The sequence below is a fragment of the Anas acuta genome, chromosome 23 (genome assembly GCF_963932015.1).
Source record: "Anas acuta chromosome 23, bAnaAcu1.1, whole genome shotgun sequence".
Lineage (NCBI taxonomy): Eukaryota > Metazoa > Chordata > Aves > Anseriformes > Anatidae > Anas > Anas acuta.
This window is the reverse complement of record NC_089001.1, coordinates 6,159,714-6,177,956: the sequence shown is the minus strand read 5'-3', so window position 1 is coordinate 6,177,956 and position 18,243 is coordinate 6,159,714. Positions and strand designations below refer to the sequence as shown.

Below are 18,243 nucleotides of genomic sequence, written 5' to 3'. Positions count from 1 at the left end.
TAATGTTCAAAAGCTTTGGGTTTGTTGTCTGCTACAGAGCAAAATAACAAAATAAATGTCTTTTTATGGACCACACAGCACACAGATTGTATCTGCATACAGTCCAAATTGGGCAAGGCACAGTAGTACAACGTGATCGATCCCAGAGCCAGGCTTTTCAGCTTATTTCTCTAAAGTCTGTAATCTAAAGTTGCCAGGATGGCCACATGCCATTGCTCTTCACCACACTCTTGTTTTTGCAACAAATCATAACTATCTTAAAGCTTTGAAATTTATACAGATTTAGCCCTAATTAACAGAATCACTTTTCTCTGTGCCCACGAGAGAAATCAAGGAGACTTGCAAGCTGTTGCAGTAGGCTGAACACCAATGCTAGTAGCATATCCGAAGGGCAAGCAAAGTAAAATTTGTTTTATAGGCTTTTTTTTCTCCCTCCTTCAGTATTTTTGGCCTGATACAAACGCGTCTTGCCAAAATTTCTCCCCACTGCACTATCATTCCATGAGCTATTTCACACCTCCCATTTAATTCAAATGTGGAGCCAAATCCATCCAGACACCGCTGGTATCCAGCGTGTGACAGCATGGAATATTTCCCTGGACATTAGGAGAGGCCACGAGATGTCAGGGGTGAAGTATCTTCACGGTAGAAATGATACTCAGCTGTGCAGCTCCTTCCATGCCTTTCCTTTCATTGAATCCAGATGCCACAAGTTTCTCAGCTTTGTAAGCATCTGAGAGGCAAGGACAGACTAACGCCAGAGATGAATCACAAACTCTGGGTGTGGAGAAACCCTAGATAGTTGGATTACTAAATGAAAAGGTGGCTGGTTCTGTGCCCATCCTTTAAAGTGATAAGGCCAACTCCCAGTGCTTTCATTTTAGTTTAGTAAAACACTGAAAAAGAAAGTGACAACTCAGCAGCTGGGCATGATTCGCAGCCTCTGGATCTACTGGGCAGCAGCTCGGTTAAGTCTGCCTGCAAAGTAGCACCTGCCTTGGGCAAGGCAGAAAACTCACCACACTGTCCCCGGAGAAATCAGATCTCCTCTGTAGTCTCAGAAACATCCCTGAGAAGCACCTCAGGGTCTGCCAGAAGTGTCAGCCCAACTGCTGGACAGCTGGGCTCACTTCCATCAAGGCACCATCTGTGCCTCACGCTGGCTCTCTGCAACTCCGGGGGCTTGCTCCTGTGCTTACGTGTTCTGCAGGGTTTAAAAACATAACTATACCTGAGGGTGTCCTGGTAATCTTTAAAGAGCTCAGTAAGGTACGCAGGAAGATCAGAAGTGGTGTGCTCCGAGGCTAGAGTACAACCGCTCTAAAGCAACGGACGGTTTTCAAGTGCCAGTACATTCTAGTGGCCCACCTGAAACGGTCAGTCAGAAACGAATTTGAAGTTTAACTCTAAACAGCACTTTGAATGAAGTCCCAAATATGTGAGGACCCAAAATATATGGAAATTTCAATTTCCTTAAGTCCCTAGAAAAATCCCATTGTATGTCACCACGCTGCTCTTGGCTGGGACACAGACACGTGTCCACTTTGCAGTGCTGCCTGTTGGCCTGGACTCCTTTTCTAAAAAAACAATTATTTTTTTTTATGAAACTGGCTACAGCTCAGCCAGAGCAGTACTAGCAAATTGGCCAACCACAGGCAATTTTAGGAGATGTTCACTCTCAGCCTCTCTTTCCTCTCTGAAGAGCAGCACTTGTATATGCACGTATAGACACACGTGTCTGTGAGTGCTCTTGCACTGTAAGCCCTGACAACAGAGAAGAATTATTCCGAGTGTTTCTATTACGTTACCTACACACTGCTGCAGCTCTGCTTGTGCCAAGCTCCACCTTCAAACTGGAGCAAGATGCTTTGCTCCTCAGCTGTCTTTGAACACACCACAGCAGCATGCACCCAGAGTAATGCAGAGGAGCAACTTCACTGCAAATTTGCAGCCTGTCTGTGCAGTAATGGCACTGTGGTGGCATGGTGTGGCAGCAAGCAATCCCTTACCTCACACACCTCAGCGCAGACAACGCAGGCATGTCTGCTCTGTCCACTTCATTTTAGTACCTGAGAAGTGGACTAAACTGTCTCTGTCTCTGTCATTGAAGCTATTGCTATGGTTTGGATAACATCACCGTGATGAAAAGGACTTGCTATGCTGAGACCAGGAAAACAGCCTCACAGGCATTAACTCCCAACTGAGTTTACCAGTGCAAGAGGTCTCCCACAAACAACAATTTTCTTTGGTATATTAAAACATGATAACCCAGTATGTAGCATTTTACAGCATCACTATCAGATGGGATCTGTGGTACAAGGCAGCAGAATATTTGCTCACAGCATTTTGGTACCACAGTAGCAAAGGCAGCGAAAGAATTTCGTATCAGCCGTCTGGAGACATTTCTGGGAACGGATCCGGAGTCCCCAGCTCCTGGCTCCCAGCAGCATGCCTTAATCGACAGGAATAGTGGCGGGCAGTCTTGATCACTTATTTCATCTGTTTACATCCCTGGTGTGTCGGCGTGCGCACCCCCATGACTGGCAGGCACACACACAGTGCCTGAGCACGCCTGCTTGTGTCCCTGGGTTAATCGTGTGGCTCTGCACAAACTGCAGCCGGGATTATTTGCTTAACTGATTCATTTTCTCCTCTTGATGCTCCCTTTGTTCCTTAAAATTAGCTGGTCACAGTACCACAGACAGCATCCTTCTGAGGACTGAGCTAGTGGAGAAGTGGGAAAAAATCCACACACGCTGCAGAGAAGTGCCATATCAAAATATTACGAGGCTGTCACTAAACATACTGCAACACAGGCTGCAAAACGAGGTGGGGGGAGAAAAAGTGGCATTTACCTGGCACGAGATCTGTACAAGGTAGACCAGCTCCTTGGATTCGCAGCCGTTCCTCGTCACTTCATTCTGTTCCTCCGGGAGCGAGAGCTACACCAAGGCAGGGGGTGGGGAGAAGAGGGAGAGAGAAAGACCAGGTCAGTGAGCAGGGATAAGCCAGCCATGTAATAATGCACGAAGCACAACAGTCACATCAACTTGCTGCAAGACATGCTGAGTATCAGGGAACCAGGGAAATGCTCGTCTGTCTGGAGTCGTCAGGTAGAAACCATTCAGCATTCATGCCTTGCACAGACCCTCTAATGTCATTGGGTTTTGGCATCTCCCCTGACAGTTTAAAAATAAAAAATATGGTACAAAAATAAAACAATCAGAGGAAGGCAAACTGTTCAAGGCAGGGATTAAACATCTTGCTTAGAAGTCTGCAAATTAATTGTTCACTGAAAATATCTCCATAAATATTCATGCATCAGATAACAGTGATCCCCTTCAATTTTATTCATTTTTTATTTTGTATGTTCAGGCAGACGTTAGATAATAAAACATACATCCTAATTCCAGTGCTGTCAAGCAATTTACCACAATAGCGAGTTTTATGGTGCCATTCATCAGATGCAAAGAGTCATTAAATACAACACCAGGACGTGCTCTTCTTAGAGGTGAGAGAAGATTTAACCATGTCCTTCCTGCACACAGAGCCACAAGTCCTCGGCTGCCCCTGCTGCTCCCAGGGGTCTTCATATCCTGCACTTCCAGGGGCTTAAGTTCACCCAAAACTGAAGTTACAAATTGATCCTATGCAAATTAAGACCATTTGCAAAAGAAATCAATAAAACAAATGTCTTCCAAAAAGCTGTTTTAGGGCAGGGCAGAAAGAGCAGAGGCACACGAGCAGGATGAGGCCTCAGCCCCTCAGCACCCAGCTGTCGCTGCTCTCCTGACTCCCAGCGGGATGGGCATTTGTGGAAGTGTTTTTTGGTGAGCAAATAAAAACTTTCCATCAAAGGATTTGTAACAGAAGCAAAGTTTGCACTTTCAGTCTAAACTGGACCTAACTGGTGTCCTTTAAGAACATTTAAGCTCACTGAAGCTGCTCTTTATGCAGTGAGATATAGGAAGTTTTAAAACACTGTGCAAGTTGTTCAAGATGAATCCACTCAGTGTCACCTCCATTAGGACACTAATTTGCTCCATCACAAATCACCTCTCCAGAACACGCATGAAGCATCTCCCTGAACCACTCTTGCAGTTCTTGTACCACTTCCTTAGCACACTTTTTTGTTTTCAGCTTCTGGGCAGCCTTTTGGTTCCACCAAAGGAGAATTTATTTCCCCCTCTGAAGAGAACTTTCTTCCCTAAAGCGAATGAGAACTTGGAGATTTTTACACACGCTCACATCCCCATGAGTGGGTGTGCAGCACAGCCCTGGATATAAACCTTTCAAACTGCTTCAGAGGACCTGTGCGCTTGCTTACCCTAAAAAATCGCATTCCAGAAGGAGACAATTTTAAAGATTTGTAAGACTGACTTTTCTATGTGTGTAGCAGTACGTGGCCCACTGCCATAAACGTGATTAAACACAATTATTTATTTCTGCATTGCACATTCCCCACCACTTCATCACCATTCTTTGCTATCAAATTTCATATTTCAAGTGCTACTATATTTTCAAACTAACAGTCAAAGAAAAACAAAAAAACAAAGCATGCAGTTAAAGGAAAGCTAATACATGGCTGGAAATATTTTCCACGTGTGTCAGGTTCCAGGGAGCTCCAGTTCAATTAAAAGCGGGTTTCCTACTCAAGGAGAAAAGTTTCCATCCTTTAATCTCCTCACTGCTTATTTAGAGTACATACACCTACTCTGTCCGCCCACAATGAAATTTCAGGCCTTGCTTTCCTTAAAGTTCACCAGTGCTAAAGCACATCCTGAGGGCTGCACATCGCTTCTCGGCCTCTGCCCACCTGCACAGCCAGGCCATGAAATCGGCCACACACAACTGCAGCAGCTCCCCGGGCACACACAAGGCACACATAAGGCCTGATTTTGTGCAACAAGAGACGGGGTAGGAAAAGGTACGGGTTGAGTTAAGACAAAGGTTGAATTGCATCACCTTTCCTCTCGCATCTTGCTGCCATTCACACCAGTTTGGACTCATGTCAAGCCAAGTCCACACACGATCTCTCCAGAAATAGAAAGTGAATCATCCGGAGGCGTGAGGTCCCTGCGTGTAGGAGGACTAGGTTACAGCAAACTCAGATCATTTTCCATTTGAAAGAGCATACCTACCTGAGGATTAACCGGCTGATTTATATTCATTGACTTTACACCCACGCAGTTAGCTTTCATGTTAATGCTTCTCAAAGTCCCCATTTAGCCAGACTCCCGGCCTAAGGTGTGCTGCTTGTGCTACAGCACAGAATGGCTCCGCTCACTTGGAGGCCTCAGCAGCTCGGCAGCTCTCCTCTGAACTTCTCTGGTCTACCGGGATTGTGCTGCTTCCTGTGGCAGTAAAATGCCAGGGAAGGAGCCAGGCACCGTGGTAAACTGCCACTGATTCCTGCTGCCCCAAGGGTCCCCTGCTAGCATGCAGCTTCATCTCGGGCCGCTTGTCAAGGGCCCTCCCCTGCAGCATCGCACCCAGGCACCTGCAGACACCTCCCCGGGGTGTCTGGCTGCAGGGAGGATGCTCTGACACTGGGCAGGAGCCAGCCCGAAAGCACAGCTCCCTGGATTCCGAGGAGAGGGAGCAAGTTATTACCTCGAGCCATTTACGTGACATCCCAGCACACGTCTCGCAAAACAAACTCCTAAGCTGTTTTACGTGTCCTGTAAAACAAACAAAAACACCTGCACAGGGGCTGCAGTAATCTGCATAACATTATCAACCAGTACAGTATTTTTGTTCCAAGTCCCAGTGTGACACGATGGGTCAATTCCTTAGTAATTTCTCTCTCTAATCTGCCAGTGGTGAGAAGTGGTATTTTAAACCCATTGTACTGCCCTACATATATGGAAGTGCCTTATTTCAGAGAAAAACTGTAGAAGCTCAGTGACTGCCCCTCTTCCTGCAGCCAGCCTCATGACTGCTGAGGGCCAGTGAGCAGAATTGTGTACACAGGGAAATCTGTTGGGTTTGTCTTGTAACGTGACTATCCTCGCAGCAAAACACCCTGGAAGATTCACTTATGCTTCCTGCTCCGATGTGGCCTAATCTTTATTTTGATATACATTAATGCTGTTCAAAAATCATTGCTTCCACAATATTTAAAAGCCTTTCCTCCTGATGTGTATCTTACAAACAAGACATCCTACAAAGGACAGGTGCATCTGGTGCAGTAAAATTTATGTCTATGTATCATTGAAATTTTCCTTTACATGGCTAAAGACAACCTGTGAGTCTCCACTCTGCCTTTCGGCACAGACCACCAAGGAACTGATGTGCTAAACCCTGGAGCAGGTGAGGAATTCTTCCTGCAAAAGCAGACGGTGTCGCTTTGTGCTGCTGACCAGTAGAGCTGTAGTGATGCCTGATGCAATGAACAACGGGTAACTGCCCAACAATGGGAACGATAATAAACCAAAGAGCAGCAAAGATTTCCAAGAGCAGGACACAGCTGATGAAACGATCACAACCTCACTGTACCCACTCTGAAATAGCAAGTTTCACCTTCTTAAGTTGGAAGACAAAATTAAGTTACATACCTTGTTCATATAATTTTGCCAAAAAAAAAAAAAAAAAGAGCAGTGCTTGCTAACCAAGACTTTACTGATAGTATTTACAGGCAGGACTAGCTTCAAAATGCTTCTAGTTCATGCTGTCTTCCCACTGTCTGAGAAAAAGCAGCTCATCTCCAGTAAGCCAGCAGATAAAGACAGCGATTACAGAAGTCTCCTGCAGGGATGATTTATTGGTCACTCCTCTCACAGAGATAAACAACACCACAGCAACCAGGAGGGAAAGCTAGTTATGACATGGCACATGCAGACATCTCACTGAAAAGCTTGGTAGTTTTACCGAGCACAGCACTGTGCTCGTGCATTTACCTCCCAGAGCAGGGGCTAGCAGGAGCAAAACAAACGCTCTCATCCGTCCTCTCCAAAGGGGCTTTGGAGCTCCCTTCTGCTCCCTTCTGCTCTCCCTCCAAGAATAATCCTCGCATCAAACTCCAGCAGATCTGTGCTCAGAGCAAAGCAGCAAAGTTTTAAAGTCTCATTTGTTTGTCTGCAGCTCCACAACTTCAAACCTGCTGTGAACCTGTGCGGGACCTGCCATGCTCCCCACACAGGAACTCAAGAAGGTGGGGACTGAAAAAGGAAGGACTAGTGACTGTAGTCAGGACGTCATTTAGAACAGAGGCAGCTTTTGAGCAGCCCTGTTTCATGAGCATGTGTTACCACGGACAGAAAAGTAGTGAAAATACAGCTTTGAGATTCATGCAAACATTTTTATGCTTTGTAGCACAATTGTGGGCTCTCCTCAGACTACAAAAACTTTAAAAAATGATATTAAGGAAGAGCACTACATAAATCTGCTTCTGAGGCTAGGGTTATTGGTAGTAAATTCAGGTGCCAAATCCTGCCCAGGTAAGAGCTGGTTTTGCTTTGCAAGGTGAATGGGGCTGTGTCTGTTCCTCCCAGCCACCCCCTGACCCCCAGATGTCACAGGAAGCTCATTGAGGTAGCTTTAGCTTTAATTTCCCTGTTTCCCAAGGGATGCTAACTCCATCCAGCCCTCCCGATGAAAGGATAATTTGTGCAAGGCTTGGGAAACAGACCTGGTTCGTCTATGAAGCTTATTTATTTCAGCTTCTACTTCATAACACCACGAACACTTGCTCTTGATCTCCCTCACACACATCTCAACAAGTGAACAGCGCGCGGCCGCTGGCAGAGTGCCCGTGCGCAGAACAGCACATACTTACAGAAAAGGTTACAAGGGCTCTGGCAAAGCTGTCCACGCCTGTGGTAACTAACACCATGAACTTGCCTCACTTCCAGTCCCATAAATCATTTTGCACAGTGCTGTTGTCTGAAGCTTAAAATCTTACTTGAAGCTAAGGCAAAATTTAAAAACTAAGCAGAAAGAGAGTTACGGTTAGCATTCAATGTTGGAGGCACTAAATAGTTAACAATTAATTACTGAATTAAATCATAGGCTGGGAAAATATGGTTCTTCCTCCCTTCAAGTCTTCTCCCTCCTTGCAAACAGAGGGAGCAGAGCCTTCCCTGCCATGCTGCAGCCCTGCCACCCCACCACGCTTTGGGCAGGGCAGCCCTCTGCGGCCAGCCACGTGTCAGAGGTGTGAGCCCACTGACCCTCGGAAGGCCACTACAGCGAGCAGCAAACGCCTGTGGATAACTCTCACATCCTCTTGGAGTCGACCTCAGTACTCCATACAGCATCTTGCAAGTTCTTATCTAAATTCCTGAGAAAATGCTGTGCTGATTGGGAGCCAGCAGGCAGCCCCAAACCCTCCAGCTCCTGCCTTGCTCTATTTGCACACCAGTGACTGGCTCCTGCAAAAACTTTTAGTGACACTGCTGGTACAGAATGAATGCACTATTAAGCCTCATGGAGCAAGTACCAGGTTTTTGAGCAAAATGTAAGCACTACCACGCATATCCATTACCAGGCCTGAGCCGGCAGATACATTTCTGGCATCTCAGAGCGAGATGCTGACAGAAACATGCCTGTCCCTGACCCCAAGCAGCAGGTGCAGCTCCTGACACATTCCTGAACGTGCAGTGCTGCCTCTCTTCTGCTTGGATCTGCATGCACGAAGTGCACTACATCCTTTATTGCCATACAACCTGCCGTGAAGCCACGGACAAAGCATACCTACCTGCACACAACATACTGCAGATAAATGCATGTTCTCATCATGTGAAAAATGCATTTCATGGCCAATCACAGTAACTCCGTACATAAACTGAATACAACTGCCCTCTCCAAACGCAGGAAAATCTGCACGGCTTCGTAACATTAAAGTTACTAGAAGTTTGCAAACCTCCTTAGCAGACCCAGCCCTCACACTGCCTGCAGTACGCGACCTGCCCGGTTGTGCTCCCTGAGCAGCGCCCAGCGCAGCGGTCCAAGGGCGAGGGGAGAGGTCCCAGCGAGCTGAGCTGCCTGGCACGGGACGCTGTGATGGGGTGGATGGCCATGAATCAGCCTCACAGGCAAGAGAAACTTCAGCAGGTTTCATCTCAAACACAGCGCACATCTGTAGGAATGTCGAGGAGAGATGGCAAGGATGATGAGGAGCTGTCTGTCGCCAGGAGCTTGAAGTCAGTGGAAAGGCTGATGCTTTTCCTGGCAGAGGATGTGTCATTGTTCCAAGGAAATCCAGTAATCTTTTCACGTTTTTCCAAGATGGAATTTAAGGTTAACTCCCTGGCAAAAGCAGCCAGACACATGCAACTGAAATTGCTGCTGCTCAAACTCAGCCACAGCAAAAGCTCATTACATTTGCAAACCCCTGTTACATCCGATGACTTTTTCTGACAATATTAGCAATGGACATTTTTTCTTTCTAAACCACCACACTTCTAATGTCTCCTTGATGCCCGTCCTCTCGTTAATTTACAATGTTTGTGCAATTAAGCAAATCAGACGAGGGAAAAACCACAGGTCATCTTGCCACCTTTATGCATCGCTTTGGAATGTATGTACTGGGTGAAAAGTATGTCTGATGGCCAAGAGCAAGAAATATGAGGCTGATTTTCCTATGAAATATTTCTCCGTTTTATTTAAAAAAAAATAAAAATAAAAAATCTAGGACCCAAATATCCCTGGGGCAAATTCTTGGGAAGTTGAATGCCTCAACACTGTTCAAACCTGGAGCTGCAGACTCATCACAGGAAAAGCCTCTTACTATCTGCCTCAGCTCTAGTCTCTTACCAGACAATACCTTCACTACCTTTCAAATTGCCCTAGCGATTCAAACACCACTTAATTTTCATTTAGCAGAACCCATTACTTACATCAGTTTATCTTGCAATGGGGCACCTTGAAAACCTATTTTTGATACATTTGAAGGTATTGTTTTACCGTATTTGAAAATGTAGGTTGGCAAATCTTTTTGCACAGGGAAACATTCTCTAATTTCTCTGACAGCAAAAATGTAGTTATCTGGCCATTTTCCCCCCTCTCTCCAGAATTTATCTTGCTAAATGTACCAATTTTACCCCCACACGGTTCCTTATCTTCTCCTGCTTTATCTTTTTCACACCAAATTGTGGCTTCAGAGCAGCAAAGAACATTTCCAACAGAGCAGCTTCTCAAAACTAATGATGAAAGTAAAGACAAAGAAGAAATGCTTAAAGAATATCTCTGTATCTGAAACTCAATTTATTTACTGCTCTTTGAAATCATCCCTTTGAAATCTTAGGAGAGGCACCCGAGAGCAACAAAAATCAAACAGAGCTCAACAAGACAAAAACAAGAGGCATCTCCTGTAATGCCACAGATTACTACTCCGAGCTAAGAGCAGTTTGACAAAATCACCCACAGCATGTCTGATGTGCACGGAGCACAGCGTATTGCACACCTCCTCCAGACAATCCCCAAATTGCTGCAGGCCTGCCAGAACCGTGATGTGTGCCCAGGTGAAAGGCATGCAGCCAAGCTCTGCCAGGGTGGCTGAATTTCCACGTCACGTTCGTAAAGCACATATGATCAAACTGTGTATAACCATTGCACAGATTAATTCTGGCCACCTAAGTGTGCTAATATTGGCATTGAGGTTCACTGACTATTTCAGCTTGGTGTTTGTATGCAGAATTAATCTCAAATGCTTCTCTGCAATAAAAAGGCAAAACGTTCCCATGAACATATCCTATTTTTTCCCCATGGATTGAGCAGAGTACAAGAGAAAACATTATTGGAACGTGTCAGGAGGACTCTAGCAATAAAAGTGGTATTAAATGCTGGCTTAAATTCTCCTAGCAGACAAGTTCCCATCAACTCACAGGTGTACTCAGAAGGACTAATTTTACATAAATACAAGCACCAAGTAAATTAAAAAGGTTATGGGAAGTGTATTTTGCCCGTAGTTACTTTGAGAACTATTTTAAGCTTGCAAATTACATGAGACAATTTTTCCTTTGGAAGCATGATTATTCAACAGTCAGCACCCCTTCAACTGAGCCTCACCTTCAAGACTAATAAATCCTACTGTCGCTTATAAATATGCACAGCTAGAGAAAAGGGCAGCTACTTACCCCACAGCAGGATCTCTGAGGTGCTTTAATCATGCTGGATGTCATAACAGCTCCATATGTGCCATGCATGCACCAGATCCAGTCTCTTTTGGGGTTATTTTGTTATTTCATTTTCAATATCAGCTTCCAGTGAGGTCATGCATGCGCACTGTGTATCTCGCTGTGCTTCGGAGAGAGGCTGTGACGCCCCTCGAATTGCTTTGCAAATCAAAGACTATTGTGGAGGATAACTTTAAAGATAGAGAGGAGTACGCAGGGGATGCCTGCTGACTAGGACATGTGAAAAACAGAGCTCCTTTGGCGTTTTTAGCTGCTGCAACTTTTTAAATACGCTCTCACCTGAACTCTCTTGCAAGTGGCAGCATCTTAACATGGCAAAGAAGAGGAACATCCCATGAGAACTAATTGTTCTTAGATTTGGCATCTTAGAGGCTGACTCCAGAATGTAATGCTGGTAAAGGTTATTAAGGCCCTTCAAACACTGCAGCTTGCAGATTTTTGCTAGTGCCATGTCTTTGGAGAAGGAAAGTGCACTTAATCAGGCAAAGCAGAGGAATAGCCCCAGTAGATGTTGGATAGAAAAACACAGGGTGCCTATGTGCAAGCAGTAGCCAGCTTCAGACTGAAATTCAACTGCTTTTAGCACTGACTAAAGTTACCAGCATCAGTCTGACAGGTGTTGATTTCCATTATGTTACTCGAGCTGAGAAGGAAGAATTTGTTTTCTTGGTGATGAGAACCTCCTTGGGTTACAGCACGCTGCTCACTAGGTGCATGTCCAGAAGCAGCCCCTTGTCAGGAAGAATTTGCAAAGCTGCAACAATGTACAGTACAGGGGATGTAGTGCTCTTGTAACTTCATGCCAGGAAAGACAGCGCTGCAAATACAGCAGCTTCAGACCTGATATTTTTAAGTTTACCACAGCAACTAGTGCAAGACAGTTCGACCCTGAGAACTAAAGGCAGCCAATTAGACGGAAAGTAAAAGATAAGGCAGATTAAGAACTACTAACGAACTAAGCCAGCAACATAAAATAAAAAAGAAACCAGACAAAAAACTTGCCCTGAGCCACATTTCTGTTACACGCAGCAAGAGGAGACGGAAGGCAGTTCCTGGCTACTTCCACGCTCCCCAGTCCTGTGTGCAGTTTTGGGGAGGGGGGCTTCTCTGTGCCATGCTAGAGTGCTACTGTAGTGCTGCTCTCAGACACCAAGCACAGTGGGATCCAGTTTGTGCTTCTGTGAAGAACTCAAGACTAACCTTGACAGAATTCCACTCCTACTGCAATTAGGAACGTGTGACTTCGAAACAGTTTCCTTTCAGTCCCTGATCGCAGGTTGAGCCGCCAGTACAGGCAGCTTAGGTGTATGCTGCTGGAGTTTGTTGTTTTAATTCTCACACCAAATAGATCTGATGCCTGAGCTTGTTGAGACAAACAATCTCATAGAATTGTATCAGAGATACTTTTCCCAGATTTTCCTGTATTAAGTTGCAAATGTTTTCTCCTGTGGTCTCACCCGTTTATTACTTCCAAGTGTGTAAGAAGGTCAATCTTCATAAGCAATGAAATATTCATAAAAACTTCAGAGATGCAACCATTAGGGAGTCCATTAGGCAAAAAACAACTTCTTAGGGTCTGAAAACAGAATGTTTTCATGAAGTTAAAATATCAGACGCTATTAAAAACAAACTAACAAACATCCTCCTCGATGCAGCTGCATGCAGAGAAGTGCTTCAGGAACTCAGTGATTGGCAAAGAGGCACAACATCCTGCAATGCTATATAAGTTGGATTTGCCACCTGTGGGTTTTCTGGCTGGAATTTGGTAGGTTTGGGTTTTGTCTTTAATGCCTTATAGGAACTGACCCTTAAGAAATTTCTTTACTCCATGTATTCCAGGTAATAGCGATAATGGTCATCGGAGAAACTAGACCCAAAACATGGTTAGAAAGAGAACTTTCTCCATTACAGTCACCAGACTGAAAACTGCTTTTCACCTTACTTGGTTGAAATCTGGATATTCTGGCTCCTTGGTATGAAGCAGAATCTCACTGGTAATACAATTGGGAAGAGATGGGAGAAAAACAGAGCTACTACCAGATTTGTTTCACAGTTGTTTTTTTTTTCCTGTGTGAGTATTTGGTTTTTCACTTCCATGCTAACCTCATTTTCTCCTCTTTTCTTGTGGGGGCACTACTCCCAGTGCCTGGGGTTCCAGAAAACACAACAAAAATGCCACTAAAGCAGTGGCTCTCAAACAAACATTTGCCATGGGCGCAGGGTTCCTGTACTCTGCCAGACTTATAACAGGGTAATAAGCTACACGTGGCAGCCACATGCAAAGTCTCTCACTAACTGTGGCCACAGCTGGGGAATCACTGCCAGAATGTATCAGAGGACAGAAGTGCACAGGCAATCATGTTCCTTCTGCAAACTCATCCTCAAGAGAGCTTATTAGGTGCTACTCAATACTCCAGACACTGTGGTGAGAGCAGCTGAGGAGCACAGGAATAAACACACAGGTAACTCTTCTGCACAGCCGCGTGCTTCGGAGATCAGGCACTAGAAGATAAATGAACAGAATCTGTTGCTGACCCCATCTACTCCTTCTGACCACCAACAGATACACCATAGGATAAGACACAAGGGAAGAAGCAGTTTGCTAGTGCACCTACGATGGAAACCAAAACCACTGCTACTCCAAGGACAGCTTGCCAGGCAAGCCCAGCCTCAGAAACACGAGCGCATCTGGTTCCAGTAAATACAGAGCCTCCATTATAGCATGTTGTTGATTAAACGGTTGTTTTGTTGCTCGGAGAAAGCAGCACACGCCACTTTGACAGGAACAGGAGGAGGGAGTGATGTCTTGCTGCACAGCCTGAGCTGAGCATTTTCACTGAGCGGCTGAAGCACTGAGCCCTCCAGGCACCCCTGCTCCAGCCGGGTGGAGAAAAGCAGCCATCAGGATAATGCCTACGGGCCCTGCACGACTTCCTGCACAGACGTCAGGGCTTACAAGGAAAGGAGAGAGAGCAACAAGTGCAGTGTGGCCAAAAGGAAATTAAAATAATCTGGAGGTACACGAGTCATCTCTTTCATTTTTCCACAAAACAATGTATCGTGTAAGTGAAGCGTTTCCTTAGCAAAAGCAATCGCAAGGGTGTGTTAAATGGCTAAGGGTAGAGGTTCCTATTAATATTACGCTGCTGACAAAATGTAATTCCAAACATTGCAGCAATTCCTGGCACAGATACCTCCAGGTATGATAAACCAGGGCCAAGCAGAGGGGGTTGGTTTGGTTTTGATGTAAGAAGAGTTTGAACACATCTTTGAGCATCTTTATGGAAAGGCCCTTTCGGAGTGCATCGTGCAAACAGCGTTTCTGGTCCAGGCAGAGGACTGTGAATTCCTCATCAATTTCAGACTTCTGAGGTTTGATGAGCTGCATGGTATTTGTTAGGAGTTCGTCTCCTAGAGCTCCAGAGCATATCAGGTTGTTCTCTGTCAATTCACAGCTTTTAAAACGTGAAACATTAGAAAGAAGGAGAGAGGAAGGGAAGGGATGGAAAGAAGGGAAGGAGGAAGGAAAAAAACACAGCTACTCACAGAATTGTGTTGTAAGAGATCAACAGGAGTAAAAAAACCTGCACAAGTCAAATAGATAGACTCCAAATAATGAATTTAAATCTCACAGTTACTGCATTTTGCATACAGGAAGCACTGCCATGCAAACAGTCCAGCATTTTGAAAGCAGCCAGTCCAAATATCTCTCTACCCTACTCTGACTGCCCCATACACACAAATAAAACACAGAAAAGCTCTCCATTTCTTTGACTTATGGCAGCTACGAAGCTCACATTTTAAGGAACATAAATGCTTTATCACCAACTCTTACTTGTCACACCAACCACAAGCTCAAGTGAAAGGTGTCAGTCAGCCTGACAGCTAACGGAGATCACAAACGAACATAAAGAGATGCCTTTAGTCACGTATGCAAATCAGGGAGCAAGCAATGAAAGGCTCATTGGGCCATCTGAAAAGCAACGAGCAAAGCTAGGCAGGAAATAGGAAGAGGGTTAAGTCCAACTCTCCCACACGAGGCAGGAGAGCTGAGCCAGCACAAAGGGAGAAGTTACAACGCATCCCAAGGGCTCACAGCCACTTGCCTTTTCCAAGGGGAGGTGCGAGGATAACTCAGAGTTATTTTGCAGGGGTCTTGAGGATGCTGATGTGCACCGCCTGTCTAGAGCCTGGAGTAGCACTGAGCTGCCTGTGGCAGGAATTGTAGAGGTAGGCATGTGGACAAAGTCATTTCTAGAAAGTCTGGATAGCAAATGGTGATTTTGTCTATTTAATAATTTACTGGCTATGAATGAAAAATAATGCATGTAATCTTCTAAAAAGTTACCTGTCTACTGTACACTTCACTGTGGCTCCTGTCAGCACAGCTCTAAGATGAGTATTAAGTGTCCCTGCACCTGATTTAAGATTCATCCAAATCTATGTTTCATATAGGTACATATCAGTGTCAGGAAGAAACACCTAAATAAAGGGTTATAAAATTCCTTGTGCAGATAAACATTTGGGGCAGATATGCATCCTCTTTACCAGTAAACATTACTTGATATTCCAAAGATTATCTTTCAAGGACACATGAAAGAGAAAAAGCAAACATATTATAAAATATTTTCAATTTAAAAATAAATATTTGGTGAACCTAGCCCCATAAAAAAGGAAGTGTTCTAGGCGTTATTAGCAATACATCTAGCACCATAAAATGCAACATTTTTTTTTCCACTGGCTCTTAATTTCTCTAATTGGTGTAAGATTCACTAGAAATAATAAATAAATAAATAAAGGATCTGAACAGCCATTCACTTCTACTGAGGTCGGAAACCACTACTGGGATGTTTCCCAGCCCCATTCCCAGTTAATTCCTTGTCTCTCATTAACACATCTTTCAGACTGACTTGCTTAGCACAAAAATCTTCCAAAAGGCCACAGGTTAATCTCTGGAGGGAGGGCCACAGGTTGCATTTTCCTCGTCTTTAAAATCAGTAATGCAAGACAGTCTACACAAAAATGCAAGAAATGCCCCCTTTAAGCGACATCTGATAATTCTGCAAAGCAAACACTGCCTGTGAAGTTGTAATCTGACTCACTCTTTATTGCCACATTAGCATTTGGTGCCATCCTTGAGGCTTTCTTTCAGCTGGTTTTATTTTAGCATTGCTATTACATTGTGCCAGTAAACAAAAAGGATCTTATATCAAGTACAGAGGATCTCTGAGAGGCTGTGTACTACTTACCCCTGCTACAATGATCTATTCTTTCCATGGATGGGATCCCTAGCCAAGGCCTAACAGTTCCAGGTCTCTCCTTCGTTTCCCAGCAGTTAATTGAAAAAACCTTCCAGGCATCGGCTCCGAAATGCAGGAACTCCAGGCTAGCAAAATCAAATTAAACTCCCCACATTCGGTTCACTCGCTCTCCTCTCTTCCTGGTGCCGCTGCTTCTTCAGCTGAACGTGCCTATGAATAGCATTCGAGAGCTGCCTCCATAGCCCCGTTAGTCGCTTCCACACTGCCCATTTCATGCTCAATTTGCACTGTAGAGAAATCGGCGCTGCTCCTTTCTCTCCCGCTCGCTCTCTCATTGGAAAGGTCCCACAAGACAAGCCGTGGAGTTTAACAAGAGCCAAGAGAAACAGAGAGGGAGGGAATGCATGCAGGGATTGTGTTCAGGCGCAGCGCACAAGTCTGCTGCTACGGCTCGGAAGAAAAAAAAATGACAGCAAACTGCCATCACATGCCTGAAACACAGCACAGTTCAGGGCAAGCCGATTCCTCATCCTCCTTTCGTTTCCACTGGTATCAAACTGCTCAGAGCTAAAGCTCCATGAAATTCCTCTCAAGTCCCTGGTGCTGTGCAAGCTGCAGATCAATGCAGGATGTGTGCCCTAGTGCCTAGGTACAACGGCTCTCTGTTCGCTGCACATATTCCCTACAGAAAACAAGTATTCAAACGATGAAAAGTTTGCTATCAAAATCTTCCCTGTTCAGTTAACAGCCTAAATATGTTAGCTTGTCCAAGAGGTCTATACTACGACCGCCGGATGAATGACACTGAAGCATTTGCCAATCAAATTTTGCAGATCATTATCCACTGGCAGGATTTTATCACTCAGCACCTGAGCACCGACAGCCCCAGCATGGAGATCACCCCCTCCGCTCAGCCCCAGCGCCGGGCGCGATGCTAAGTGTGCGTGGCAATTTCAGCACTCCAGTTCAGCCACCAGCTCTGCTGAACACCACACCACGTAACACTGCTCCTGCCACTTCACAGCACTTTGGCTGGCCCAGGATATTGAGGTCTAGTCCTTTCTGCTCAGAAAGAGGCGTTTGCAACTTACTGACCACGTCAGGGGTTCTTATTTTAGCCAGCCTGCCCTTGCCTGGCATTTATCTCCCCACTGAAGGGAGGGAACACAATCAACTCTCTCACATCTGTATTTTTGAACTCCCTTATTAAAACAGAAATGTTAATATCTGATAGTTTCTTAGCACAACCTCACGCCTTTATTACCGTGTTTGGCCAAATTCTCGTTTACCTTTGCAGCCCAGCTCAGGGAAGTTGCACCACTTCCACAACAGGGCTAAGTCGGTCCTTGGAAGCTGGTGGGGCACTGCGAGTGCCTTCATCTTCCAGGAGGCAGCAGCAGGTCTTACCCTGAATAGCCAGGAGTCTATTTCAGTGCTGTATTGCAGTACTTGATTTTTTTTACTCTAGATGGTGCTGTGTTTGAAAGAGCTACTTTGATGGGACGTTACAGCCAGTCTCAGGGTCGGCACAAAAATGACAGAAAATCATCACGTAAGCATCTAGCAGTGTTGACACAGCGATGTTCCGTTACCTTCATGCATTAGGAATTTCCCATAAGTTCATATTTTAAGTGTAACAGCGCAGAGTGCAGATTTTAAACAAACTCTCTTCTTGCACACTTTTTGTATTTATTTCTCCAACAAGTGGAGTCTATGATGCAGGAAGATGGCAGAATTGCCTCACTCCAGTGCTGATACCTGTCCTGCTGCCTGTGTGCAGTTCTCCCATTTTTTCCTGTTTGTTGCCCATGGTGGCAACAAACGTTAATCCATTTTCCATGCTT

The 18,243-nt window shown here is 45.1% G+C and overlaps 1 protein-coding gene across 9 annotated transcripts in view; it reads right to left on the bottom strand.

Moving 5' to 3' along the window:
* Positions 1 to 18,243, bottom strand: part of ARHGAP32 (Rho GTPase activating protein 32) — a 261,037-nt gene that overhangs the window by 98,323 nt on the left and 144,471 nt on the right. For 8 of the 9 annotated variants that reach the window (XM_068659541.1, XM_068659546.1, XM_068659542.1 and 5 more), the window contains one exon: positions 2,856 to 2,942. In XM_068659541.1, coding sequence (XP_068515642.1) covers positions 2,856 to 2,942 — 87 coding nt within the window. Of the gene's footprint in view, positions 1 to 2,855; positions 2,943 to 16,387; positions 16,817 to 18,243 lie in introns of those variants that run through there. The other variant, XM_068659550.1, reaches the window with a different exon arrangement.